General features: G+C 38.9%; 1 protein-coding gene across 1 annotated transcript; it reads right to left on the bottom strand.

Annotated features, from left to right (window-relative positions):
- Positions 1 to 577: 577 nt before the first annotated feature.
- On the bottom strand, positions 578 to 3,801 carry LOC104606066 (non-functional pseudokinase ZED1-like). The gene is made up of 3 exons (XM_010271116.3): positions 2,876 to 3,801; positions 1,068 to 2,136; positions 578 to 830 (listed from the first exon to the last, which is right to left on the bottom strand). Exons 2-3 carry the CDS (start codon positions 2,052 to 2,054, stop codon positions 798 to 800), a joined length of 1,020 nt encoding a protein of 339 aa, XP_010269418.1. The 5' UTR covers positions 2,055 to 2,136; positions 2,876 to 3,801; the 3' UTR covers positions 578 to 797.
- Between the last annotated feature and the right edge of the window lie 10,696 nt (positions 3,802 to 14,497).

Raw genomic sequence — 14,497 nt, 5'->3', positions numbered from 1 at the left:
TTTGGGCTTAACCCAAAACTATGCCAAATTTGGGCATGGAGAGCGGTAACTAGAGGAGAACATCTGCCGTGCCAAGCCGGGCTTCTATGTTTAGAACCATAAAAAATATTTTAAACATTATATGATATGATATTATGATCCCATCATAAAATCATTGAATGGGTCGCAAGACCAAATTGTTTGGCAGAAATGTTTTTTTTTTATGAAAAACGGGTCTTAAAAGCATAGGTGTTTTTTCTTAAAAATCGATCTAAAAAACGTCCACGCTACCAAACATTATGATAATCAATGTTATCCACCATATGATCAAGTCCAAATTTCGAATTGAAACATAAATTTGTAAACTTGTAATGGTGTGGATCGGGATAGAAGCTGAAATGTGCAAAGGAAAATTTATGGCTCTGTGGCTCAATAGAAAATGTAATGTTGTGGCCCATATGTTAGCTAAGCAACGTTCTAAGGATCAGGGTTAATTATTTTGAATCGTCTTGCCCTGAGTAGATTTGTAATTTGGCTAAGTCTCATCTGCCAAACCTAGCATAATTATGTTTAATTTGTCTTGAAAGAAATATGTGTGTGAGAGAGAGGGAGAGTCTTTTCTTTTCTTCCACATTAACTTATAAAGATCTATCAAGTATCAACTAAAGAAACAAACACATCCGATCAACTTAGAAATAGAAAATGAAGTTCAAAAGTGGGGCACAAATGATCTCCTTCGGTCCATCCTACTACAAACGTCCTAGTAACTTATTAACAGCCATCTTCCTTTGACAATCATAAAGCAGAATATAGCGCTTCTATTCATCCTCACGGCCATTTGATGAACTTCCCTGTCATCCAAACAAAAAGAACGTTGGAAGGAAAACTATGAGACCCAAACCTGAAAGTTGCAACAATATCTATTTCCTCCTGAGAGAGACATTGAAAGGCAAGCTATAAAGGAAAAAGAATTAGATAGCCAAACATCTACTCTGCAAATCTAACAAGTTCCATTCTTTTATGATTTCAACAGAAAAAGGAAAAAGAACAAGTAAAGAAATGAATTGTGTAGAGCACATTGACATTACCTCACAGGAAATCGAAGACGGTTGCAACTGTTTAATCTGTCTAAGTTCCTGTACAACTTCTGTCATTGTAGGCCTCTCCTCAGGCTTAGATTTCACGCATCTCAAGGCAACTCCCAGAAATGCCATTTGCTGCTCCTTGTTTCCTTCCTTGAGGATGTTCGAGTTCAAATACACTTCAATATCTTTCTTATTCCAGTTTCGGCGAAACAAGTGAATAGCCCCTTCACTCTCCTCTACCAAATCAGAATCAGATACCTCGTTGGTCATACGAAAAGTCTCCTTACCAGTCAAGACCTCAAGTGAAAGAAGGCCAAAGCTATAAACATCACTCTTCTCTGTAAACCTTCTGCTAGGCCAGGCCTCAGGAGCTGTGAAAGTAGAGCACCAAGTCTTCTTGGTTTCTGCAAATGTTTCTCCTTTGGGGATCCATAATGCATCATTGAACCCAGAAAGTTTGACGACGTAGTCTTTGTTTAAGTAAATAATCTTGGGGTTTATGGACGTATGAATGATGGGGTTTGAAGTAGCGGTGTGGAGATAGACTAAAGTGTCTGCAATTTCGGTTGTTACCCTTAGCCTGGTCTCCCATGGCAATTTCGGGCATGCAGTTTTCCTTCCCTCAACACAACAGAAGAACCATGGGTCCTCGATGATGTGATCGAAGAGAGGTCCGTTGCTTGTATCTTCGTACACGAGCGTGGGGAATTCGGTTTCCCAGCAGAAACCCAGGAGTTTCAGTATGTTGTTGTGGTTAGTTATTTGGGATGCAACTGCAACTTCATTTATGATGGATTCATTGTCATACAACTTCTTGACGGAAATAGAACGACCTTGTTCATCGATTCCGCTGTAGAGATTATATCCCAAATCTCTGTCTTCTGCATAGTTGTTGGTTGCAGTTTCGAGCTCTTGCCTGGAGAAGGTGAGTAGTGGAGGCGATTTGCTTTTGAGAGAAACAATTAGCTCTTTTAGGTTTTGGGCCTTCATTTTGTTTGAATTTGATTTAGTGGATATGATATCTTAGAACCAGCTGCTTTTGCTGTTTGTGTTGTTGTCACCTCAGCTATACCTATACGTTTTCCAAAACAAATTAAACAATACAATTTCATCTAATCAAATAATCACTTCGATGCTTTCTCAATGGCAAGAGAATGGTTTAAGAAGATGAGTTGAGTTTTTGATTCTAGTACAATACTAATCTTTACTGGATAGAGAAGAAATTTGTTTGCAGTCAATCGCATTTGCACTGGAGCAAATTTAGAGTGTAAATGATGTGAGGTGTAAATTCTGATTTGTTCTTATTTCAACTTTACTTTTATGTGTTTGTTTGCAAGAAGCTTAATGAAGTAAAATAAAGTAGAAAAGGAAGCAAAAGTGGACCAGAGAATGTAGATTATAGAAAATTAAAGTAGAAATTCTAGCATGTACTTAAAAAAATCAAGATCATTCAATTAAGAAAAACACAAAAGGGAAAGAATCAGTGGAAAACTTAGGAGGTGTTTGAAAACAAAAAACCTGCCACATTAGCAAATTATGTGATTATTTTTTCTTCTTTCCATGTAATCCATTTGCCCATTTTGAAACATCAAGCTGCTTGTTCATGATTTCCGCTACTATATTTCACAAAAAAGAATAAATAAACCCAAATAGTGGAACCAAATCTCTAGAAAATGCATGAATAAAAAATCAGAAAAAATGCTAAATAAAAGATCGGATCCGTTTAGTCCATTAATCGAACACCGATTATCCAACATCAAACAATAGTTAGAAAAGAAACTCGAAGATAAAGAGAAAAAAAAAAATCTGACCTCCGGAACGCTCTCTCCTGACCAACTGGCTTTTCTCTGTCGATCGAATTCCAGTTCTGTGGTTTCGGTGTTTCGTGAATTTGGTTCAGGCGGCGAACATTCATCATCCCCTTCTTACCTTATTATTTTTACCTTCTTCATCAGTTCCGGCGGGTCTACTTAATTAATTGGTGGGAGACAAAATCATACATATCAGGTTAGCAACTATCATGAATATACATGTCAGTGTTCTTTATGATAAGGATAAGGGTTTTATGTAGGCTCCATGTGTACAGAATACTTGAGTGTTCATTGATGATATAGGCTCCATGTGCATGATTTTATCTCAAACCCTAGGCCCCAGTTCAAATCTTTGCCCTCATCTCTTGTTGCTTCTCAGTCAGCTCATGTATCTAATAGATTGCCTGATGTCAAGATTAATTTATGAAATCTCAAAAGAAAATTCTTGTGAAAAGTGTGAAACTCCTGATGTGACTGTATCACCTAAAGCTTCTACTCATACAGTTGTTATCACCACTGTTAAGAAGCCTTTTGGCGCAAAGAAGACTGGAAAGACAGGAGGGCTTGGAGTCCGACGGTGGACTCGGGCTTGGTGGTGTGACGGTGGGCTCGGGCTTCGTCACAGGTGATTGCCGCTGCAAGCCTGCAACTTGTTACTGCCACTAGAAAGTAGAAACCCCACAAAATCGCCCGCTGCTGCTGGTCGCTGGACCTGTTATTGCCGCAACTGTTATTGCTGGACAGTTGGATCTGCTGCAAAATCAATGCTGCCGCTGTAGATGAAGCTCACTACCATCGGACGCCGTAGGTGTGGCCGCCGCAGGTGGTCGATTGGGTGTGAGGGCTGAGAGGAGGAAAGGGTTAGAAAAAAATGGGGGTCGTTCTAACCCTAAGCATGTAAGATTTGGGTCGGGGATAGGGTAGTCATTTAATTTTTCATTTTTTTTTATTTTATTAAATCAACGAAAATAAAAAATTATAATCCATGAACTGCTGCTTGGGTCGAATCATTTAGCGGTTCGACCATCCGGGTCAGCAGTTTTTTGACTTTTTCAACATTTTTTAAGGAACTGCTGGTTTATAGTATAACCGGACCCAGAGGGCTGACCGGTTATCGATTTTTCCGGTCTGACTGTCCAGTCCGATCTGGTTTTGAAAACCATGAGGACTTCGACAAGTTTATGCGAAGATTACCAAGAAGTTCTAATTAGGCAAACAAGCTAGGACCTTTTTATAATTTTAAGTATGTTTGAGGTTTCAGGAACTGATGGATGGTGGCTTAGTTGGTATTAGTGACAGAGCTACATGTATTTTAGTGGGTTAAAATATTAAAAGAAATGAACTATAAGAGGGAACTGAAATTGATGGCCTCCCTCTTATGCATTAAAAGAAATGACCTTTTATGCATTATTTCAGCTCATTTTTCCAAATTTAATCCCGAGAAGATTAAAAGAATATAAGAGGGAGGGCATCAATTTGGACATTTTATTTGGATTATTAGGCTAATTGAACTATGAATTGGACAGTTGAAAAATGTCAAAAAAAAAAAAAAAAAACTTGACATTTTGAAATGCGAAATGAATAAAAGGAGTAGAGAGTATTTTGGTCATAACATGGCAACTAAAATACAATTAAAAAGAAGATAGAGAAAGGAAAAAAAAAACCCAAACCAAATGTTTTCACTCTTTGAATAGTGTCATTTTCAAGTTATTGAATGATTCCACTAGAAAAAAATTAGTGGCTACGCCATAGGGGGCGGAGCCAGTATTTCTTCTTAGAGTAGCCAAAAGTTAAAAAACTTGGGTTAGTGGCAAATAAATGGGGATTATGGGATTTTTAAGGCATAAGAGGGGCCATGGCTCCCCTCTTCCACCCCTAGCTCTACCCTTGGTTGGTATGTCCTCTGGTTTATTTGTAGCCAAGACCTGAGATCAAATGTGTCGCCACCAGGATTTGGGGGGTTATGGGTTTGGGGTATGAACTATCTATCAATTCATGTTCTCGTGTTATCTTAATGTCGTATCAAGGAAGGGGTACTCAGATATATGGGTCGATACATGAACATAGCATGTTTATTGCATGAATAACAAGACACAACCTACGTAACCTGAATTAACACAATTAGTTATTAGTCTATTATTTAATTTCTATATTAGGTGATGTGTTTAACTAGAATCAACATGGTTAACTTAAATCAAAGAGAAAATCTATGATGCGGTAAAGATATGGGAAAATAAACATTCAATCATTCATTACTTAAACAAATTAATAAAAAACATTCAATGTCATCCTTAATTATCGTAATAGTATTTTGATCTAATACTTAAACTTTGGGTTATAAACATGTTATTTTTAAATTATGTGGAAAATAACATGGAACTGATTTGAGTTGTATTCATTTATGGTGTGACATATATCCAAACCATAAGAAGTGAGGCTGATAGGATGGATGGAAAAGACAAAAGGTTCATTTTACCCTTTGCATTTTAAAATAATTTTGGGATAAGTGGACTGCAATCCACCTCAAAAATCTGAAATTGCAGCCCCCTCCTAGTCTATTAGTAGCCCCCTATAAACCACATCCTGCCTGTGAATTTGGCATCAATCCACAGGCAAGATTTAGTCCACCCTAGAAATCTTAACTCCATCTTAGGGGTGGACTGAACTATAAAAGCCCCTTTAATTTTTGGGACAACATTACAGTTCAAATTACCATGCTACCCGTTGTTACACAATGACCTACATAGAGCAGTCTAGTTGCCAGAGTAAACTTAGTAACCCTTATTACAGTTGAAGATGGGAGACCCATCATATGGATGGCCGAACCATGCAGGGTGGCTGTGTGAAATTTCAAAAATTTCTTTCTCCCATCCGGGAATCCTATTCCCTAAAACTGCATTTTAAAGGTTCGCTCTTCAAATAAACCAAACCAAATTTGAAACCAAAAGGAAGCAAATAGGAATGTACCTGGTACGGAATAACAGTAACTCCCAACGTAGGTGTTCATGGCCAAAGAGGTGACCAAAACCCGCCTCCACTGAAGATGACACAGCTTATAGTGAGTTAGGATCAACAAAGTGGTTCTTCAGCAAGAACCCTAATTCTTCAGCAAGAATCACACAAGGGGCTGGTGAGCATGACTTTAGATTGTTTCTTCTAGCAAGAAACAATATCAAGAACTATTCTTGATCAGATCCAAAAGTGGAAATCGAACTGGGTAGGGGCGGCAAGAACTGGAGGAGGATTTTGCAGATTGCTGAGTGCATAAATTGGTGAATTTGCCCCTATTTATAGTCTTCTTTGGATTAACTTCCTAATCCAATTAGAAAAGAGTTTCTTGATCCAAATATGATATTTAGATTTGGACTCTTAAATGGATAAGACTTATCTTATCGTTTAGCTAATCCTAATAAGATTATAAACTAGAATTCGCCCCTATTTAATTAACTCACTTATGCCCAGTTCGAAATGGGCTTTAGGCCCATTTAGTCACATAGCTCACTTTCCCTTTAAATGCTGGCTAGCTTGGCTCTCTTTGTATGGTATGGGACCCTAGCATTGATCTACACATCAGCCAGATGGGTTCAGCCCAACCTCTCTTACAAGGCCTGGCCGAATTCACTACAGAACACAGTGAACCCCTGAGTCCATCAGTATGGGCTCTTAATGGACATGGCATTTACACTAAATGGTCCTTGGGTCCAGCCACCTTATGAAGGCTCAAGGACTGTGGGCAGATGCAAGATTAGCCCATCAAGTATTACCCTCAATGGTCTTACACTTAACCTCTCATCCCTTAATGATCAAACACTGCCCGGCAAGAGATGACCTCTCCCTCGGTTGCAAGGTACAATGCTTCACTCTTTACTCACATGGATCCCGGGAATTAAAACCTTGTGCAAACATTTTGAGAAACTATAATATATATGTATATCTCTATATAAATATATTTTGCAAAAACAAATCTCAACAATTTGAAATCAATTACCAGTAGTTTAGGTTTCATGAGAGAGAGTGCATTCTCTGATCATTCACTTTGTTTGACAAAGGGGCTGATCCTATCATTATGATCACCCACTCAGGTGAATTCTTAAACTGTCCCAACATACTCAGGTTTTGACCCCCGCTAAGGATCTCACTGATTGGCATATCAAAGACAGTCCAATCCGACACCTTGTACTGTACCATAATCGAGTCTAGGGGTCAGGTGTAACATTCTAGTTTGCCCATCTATCTCCAAGGTCTAGGGCAATACTGGAATTTGGTCCGGTTTAAGGTTTCAAGCAAATCCACACTGCATGTGCCTCAGGTCTCACCCTGGCAGCTGAGACAAGCCACTCCAACCCACTTGGCAGTACATCAGTGTCAGCCATGGTAGGATAAATCTCCCTAGATCTATCCAATGGCTGTAAAGATTCTAAACTAACACGAGTCTCATAAGTGTCCAGTTTAAGGGTATTACACAGAAACACACCAATATAACATGAATCAAATATGTACTTTTTTCATTTACAATAAATGTCATAATGTACATCAAGCTGATTGGAGCTAAGGGCATACACTATCTAACAACTCCCACTTGCACTTATGTTCAATCGGGTACAAGCCGGAGTCCCATACTTTCCACATGTTTCTCAAACACTTTCTGTGTCAATGGCTTAGTTAATGGGTCTACCACATTCTTCGCTGATTCTACCTTTTGAATCTAGACGTCCCCTCTACCAATAGTGTTGTCACACAATAGTGGTAGGATTCCAAATTCTAAGATTAACCACTTCATCCATAGGCAACCTCACTTACGACATTGTGCTCGACTTGGGTTGTGAACTGTTATTCTTAATACACATGACCCCATCGTGAAGATGTAACCAGATATAGACATTCTATCATCTGGGTCTGAATAGAAGTCGGTATCAGTATATCCAACGATCTGTAGTGAACTACCATCAAATACCAGACAAAACTCCTTTTGTCCTTAGAAGGTATTTCAGTATGTTTTCACAGCTATCTAGTGCTCATGTCCTGGGTTTTGACTGATATCTACTTACCACACTCACGGCTTGAGCAATGTCTGGCCGAGTGTACAGCATGGGATACATGATGCTCCCTATGGCTGAAGTATAGGGAGACATGCCCTTGGAGAGAATGACTCCGTGCTTGAAAGGAACATTTCCTTTCTTGGAGTTCTCCATACTATATCTTTTGACAATCTTGTCAATGTAAGCAGATTGGGACAATCCTATTATCCTCTTCGATCTATCTCTATAGAGTCGAAGTTCCAAGATATAAGAGGTTTCTCCAAGATCTTTCATGGAGAATTGCTGTGAAAGCCATACTTTCACTATAGTTAACATTTCTACATCATTCCCAATGAGTAGAATGCCATCTACATATAGAACCAAGAAAGTAACCTTATCTCCCACTATCTTCCTATAAACACAGGGCTCATTTGGATCCTGCTCAAAGTTAAACTATTTGATGGTAGAGTCAAACTGGATGTTCTACCTCCTAGAATCTTTCTTAAGTCCATATATGGATCGATTAAGTTTACACACCATGTGTTCCTGACCTACAACAATGAACCCTTGCGGTTGCTGCATGTATATTCAGTAAGATCTCCATTTAGGAACATAGTTTTGACATCCATTTTCTAAATCTCGTAATCATGGTGTGATGTTACAACTAGCAAGATCCTAATGGATTTAAGCATGACCACGGGCAAAAAGGTTTCCTCATAGTCGATTCCCTCTTTCTAAGTGTACCCTTTCGCCACAAGACGAGCCTTGTAGGTCTCCATCTTACCTTGGGGCCCTTTATTCTTCTTATAGATCCACTTGCAACCAATTGCTTTCATCCTAGGGGATGAATCTACTAGAGTCCAGACTCCATTAGTCTCCATTGAGTACATCTCAACTCTCATGGCATCTACCCACTTAAAGGAATCTATGTCCAACATAGCTTCTGTATAAGTCATAGAATCCTCTTCATTAATCGTGACTTCCATCAAGTAGCTTTCTTGATTATAGCTGTAACGAACTAGAGGCCTACATACCCATGTAGACCTTCTAGGTTGGTTATTATCTGGAGCCTGTGGGACATCTCTCACCACCCCTGAGCTCTCCTCATTAATAACAATTTCTTGAAGATGATTGTTTAGGATGTAATATTCTTCCAAGAAATGGGCATTTCGGCTACAAAACACCTTTTGCTCTTTTGGGTCATAGAATAAATATCTTATAGAGCTTTTGGGGTAGCCTACAAATAGGCAATAACTAGTTGTGGATTCCAATTTGTCAGCACTTTTTCTTTTAACATGTGTTGGACAACCCCAAATCTTCAAGTGTCTTACGCTTTGTTTCTTACCGGTTCATAGCTCATATGAAGTCTTAGGAACGGATTTGGATGGAAACCGGTTCAAAACGTATATCATAGTCTCTAATGCGTACCCCAAAAAGGATGTAGGTGGTTTCGAGTGTACGAGAAGTGATCGGACCATATTTAATAAAGTTCGGTTCCTCCTCTTTGACACACCATTTAATTGTGGTGTAGCAGGTGGAGTTAATTGTGAAACAATCCCATTGTTCCTTAAGTAGTTCCTGAATTCATCGGAGAGATATTCACCTCCTCGATCTGATCGAAGGGCTTTGATCTGTCTCCCCAACTGTTTCTCGACCTCTTGCTTGAACTCTTTGAACATTTCAAAGGATTCAGACTTATGTCTCATTAGGTACACATAACTATACCGTGAATGATCACTGGTAAATGTTATTAAATAAATGTACTGCTTATGTGTCCAACATTCAAGGGGCCACATACATCAGTATGTATTAGGTCAAGCATGATTGTAGATCTTTTAGGCTTTCTTGTAAATGGTTGTTTCGTCATCTTACCCTAAAGGCAAGGTTCACAGGTTGGAAGATCTTCTATAGTTAGAAAATCCAAAGGACCATCATTTACCAACCTTGTGATACGATCTATGTTAATGTGGCTAAGTCGGTAATGCCACAGGCACATGGGATTTAACTGTTTCATGTGTTCTCTTCTTGGGGATTATTTCTGATGTAGTTTCGGTTATGTTTGTTTCCAGAGAAGGATGGAGAACATAGAGACTATTCTCGAGTTCTCCGTAAGTAAGGAATTTGTTATTCAGTTTGATAGTAATCATATTACTGAATAAAATAGAATAAGCATCAAAGCATAACTTTGAGACAGAAATCAAATTTCTTCTTAAGTTTGGTACATAAAGACAATCTTTAAGTACAATAATACCTTATCTGAAAACTAACTCTACAGTTCTTATAGTTGTAGCTACAACTATTGCAAAGGTCCCCAAGTAGAGCGTAACTTCTTCGTCACTCAGCCTTCTACTTGTCTTGAACCCCTGCAATGTATTACATGAATGAGTTGAAGCCCCAGAGTCAATACACCAGGAAGCAGAAGTGACCAACAAATTGGTCTCTATGACAAAAGATTCAAAATTACCTTGTTTCTTGGTCTTTAGGTACTGAGGGCAATTCCTCTTCCAGTGGCTAGTCTATTTGCAAAAGTGATAGGCATCTGATGTCTTATCCTTCTTTTGCTTTTTGGGCTTGCTACCCTTCTTCTGAGGCTTCATTTTCGCCTTTCACTTTTTCTTGGCCGAATTGCCACTTTCAACAAGCATAGCTATCGACTTATCCTTCTTTATTAGTTCTTAAGCCCTTTGCAACATATTGCTGAGTTCTTGAAGACTAACATTTAGCTTGTTCATGTTGTAGTTCATGATGAACTGATTGTAGGAGGGAAGTAGGAATTTAGGATGGCATCAATTTTAGTGTCATGATCAAGCCCTGAACTGAGAGCCTCTAGTTCATTAATTTAACCCATCATCTTTAGACAATGGTCATGAACCTGTTGGATCTCAGTCATTTTTGTGGTCATAAACAACTTTAAGACCTTCTGTCGAGTAGAACGATTCTGTTCTTCATACATGGCCCTCAGACTATCCAATATATCCTTGGACACTTTGATTTGATCGAACTATCTCTATATCGGATTGTCTAAGGAGGCTATGATATAACACCAGGCAAGAGAATTTTTTCTTTCCATTCTTGATACTCTTTCCTATGAGCCTCAGAAGCCCTACAACCCGGACAATCCGAAGCAGGGTTTTTAGCAACATTGTCCAATTTCTCAGACGTTAATACCAGCATAAGGTTACAGAACAAGCTAGCATAGTTTGGGCCCTTAAGTTTGTTGTCGTCCAACAATTTGGTGAATTGTGTGTTTGCCATTTCTAATAAAGGCAAAGCAGATTATTAGTCCACAACCTAAATTGATTCATGTTTAACTACATAGAAATGGCTTCTAATTTATGTTTCATTTCCATTTATTCATTTCTGAGATTTCCTTCCCATCTCAATGACGGAGACTGCAGTTATGTCTTTGAAAATGTGAGAAATCACATACAGTGCATGGAGCCAACTGTTTCAGCTGCATAACCCCACCACCATTTATGATGGATCATATCCATTCATCTTATGAGCTTTCCCTTTGGCCTCAGTCAGACAATGTTTATTGTCATTTTAGGTTAAACCTTTCTGTCCAGTAAGTTCTTACCCATCATATTCGTGAACGCCAAGGTACCATAAGAGAGTCTTCCAATTTAGGATAGGCCTCTCCCACATCGGTCTATGATGCCCCTATCATCTTATGAAACAATCCAACAGACTCACCAGCAAATGGATAGCCTAATTTTATGGTGCATCTCCTCACTACTGATAAGCCCATCTTCATGCTAATGATGGAAGGCTTTTAGAGAGTTCATCATATGAATCTCCCTATCACATGCACTTATATTTTGTTGGAGGAAACGAGTAATTATGCCCTAGTTCTTATTTAGGTTAAACCAAAGTGGCTCCTACTAATTTTCTCAATGTCAGATTTAGATGGGCCCTTAACGGGCTAGGGTTTTGCACGGTTCCTCTTGGGGAGGAAGCTAATGTGAGGCCCATCAAGAAGGGAGATCATCCAATGATATTAAGGATACCATGGCAATGATGTGCATTCAGTCATGGTGTACGAAAGAGCCACTGTCGAATTAACATGGGCCAAGTGCTTATGGCCCATGTCCATAGCACATCACATGCATGAAACAATCACATAATTGATCAAATCAATTAAATCATCTGTAAAACCCTAATTAATTAAAACATTATCATCCCATTATAGCCCACAATATTATCAAATAACATATCTAGGTATATGGGTTGAACTACAAAAGGCAGTTCGGATGCTGAAAATGGGCTAAAGCAGTTTTAATTCATTAAAACTGGGTTTTACAGGGGTGGGCCGAATTGCATCTTGTGATGGGCCATCAAACCTCTGGACCATAACTGAATTTGGGTTAGAAAACTAACCCCATCGAACCATGGGTTTTGGTCCAATTAGATTGGACCAAACCTAGGTCAAATTCGGCCTAGGGTTTGGTGTCCAAAACAATATGCAATTTCAAGAACATGATCTGAAAGCTAATTATAGCCGAAAAGGACAATCAAGATCAGCAAGAAAATAAATCAGAGGGCTGAAATGTGATGTTCTTGGACAATTTGCAAACCTGCAAAACAAAGGTTAATCGCAGGTGGCAAATTCAGTATCTACAAACCGTAGATTGTAGATCTTGTATCTGCGAAATGTCTTCTTCTCCTCCATGCGAACCAACACTTATTCCAATTTAAAAAAATAGAAAACCCTAATTTTCTATTAATTACATCAGTTCAAATCCTATACGTTTTGTCTAAAAATAAAAAAATATTTATAGATTAAAATAATAGAATAGAAAAATGCAGGGTGCGTAAATCTTGGCGCCATTAAAGATTTCGATCTCCATCACACATGCAGCCCAAACATCCATGAAATAATCACAGAACCATTCCATAATTAAAACAAATAATAAAAAATTAATTTTTAGATCATATGCCCCATTACTGAGAACCGAATTCTCAAAAAGACATCAATTTGCACAAATCAGGTGGAATCGATTTTGCCCATTTGCGCAGGTTCAAATCAGGTCTGATTTGGTTCGAGAATTAAACCTGGCTTTAATACCACTAAAGATGGGAGATCCATCATATGGATGGTCAAACCATGTAGCGTGGCTGGGCGAAATTTCAAAAATTTCTTTCTCCCATCTGGGAATCCTATCCCCTAATTTAGAAAACTGCATTTTTAAGGTTCGTTCTTGAAATAAACCAAACCAAATTTCAAACCAAAAGGAAGCAAGTAGGGATGTACCTGATATGGAATAACAGTAACTCCCAACATAGGTGTTCATGCCCAAAGAGGTGACCAAAACCCGCTTTCACTAAAGATGACACAGCTTATGGTGGGACAAAATCAGCAAAGTGGTTCTTCAGCAAGAATTACGCAAGGGGTTGGTGAGCACAACTTTAGATTGTTTCTTCTAGGAAGAAACAATATCAAGAACTATTCATGATCAGATGCAAAAGTGGAAATCGAATTGGGTAGGGGTAGCAAGAATTGGAGGAGAATTTTGCAGATTGTTGAGTGCACAAACTAGTGAATTCGCCCCCTATTTATAGCCTTATTTGGATCAGATTCCTAATCCAATTAGGGAAGAGTTTCTTGATCCAAATCTGATATTTGGATCTGGACACTTAAATGGATAAGACTTATCTTATCCTTTAGCTAATCCTAATCAGATTATAAACTAGAATTCACCCCTTTTCAATTAACTCACTTAAGCCCAGTTCGAAATGGGCTTTAGGCCCATTTAGTCACATGGCTCACTTTCCCTTTAAATGCTAGCTAACTTGGCTCTCTTTGTATGGCGTAGGACCCTAGCATTGATCTACACATCAGCCACATTGGTTCATCCCAGCCTTTGTTATAAAGCTTGGTCGAATTCACTACAGAACAGTAAACCCCTGAGTCCATCAATATGGGCTCTTAAAGGGCCCAACATTTACACTAAATGGTCTTTGGGTCTAGCCACTTTATGAAGGCCTAAGGACTGTGGATAGATGCAAGATTAGCCCATCAGGTATTACCCTCAATGGTCTTACACTTAACTTCTGAGCCCTTAATGATCATACAATGCCCGACAAGAGAGGACCTGTCCCTCGGCTGCAAGGTACAATGTTGCACTCTTTACTCACATGGATCACAGGAATTAAAACCTTTTGCAAATATTTTGTGAAACCTTAATATATATGTATATCTCTATATAAATATATTTTACAAAAACAAATCTCGACAATTTGAAATCAACTATTGGTAGTTTAGGTTTTCATTAGAGAGAGTGCATTCCCCGATCATTCACTTTGTCCGACAAAGGGGCTGATCCTGTCACTATGGTCACCCACTCAGGTGAGTTCTCGGATCGTCCCAACATACCCAGGTTTTGACCCCCGCTAAGGATCTCACTAATTGGCATATCAAAGACAACCAAATCCGACACCTAGTGCAATACCATAATCGAGTCTAGGGGTCAGGTGTAACATTCCGGTTTTGCCCATCTGTCTCCAAGGTCCTGGGCAATATTGGAATTTGGTCCGATTCAGTGTTTCATGCAAAACCACATTGTATGTGCCTTAGGTTTCACCCTAGCAGTTGAAACAAGCC

The sequence above is a fragment of the Nelumbo nucifera genome, chromosome 2, assembly GCF_055504915.1.
Source record: "Nelumbo nucifera cultivar China Antique chromosome 2, China Antique-T2T, whole genome shotgun sequence".
Lineage (NCBI taxonomy): Eukaryota > Viridiplantae > Streptophyta > Magnoliopsida > Proteales > Nelumbonaceae > Nelumbo > Nelumbo nucifera.
The sequence above is the reverse complement of the archived record's forward strand: the minus strand, read 5'-3'. Positions and strand labels throughout refer to the sequence as shown.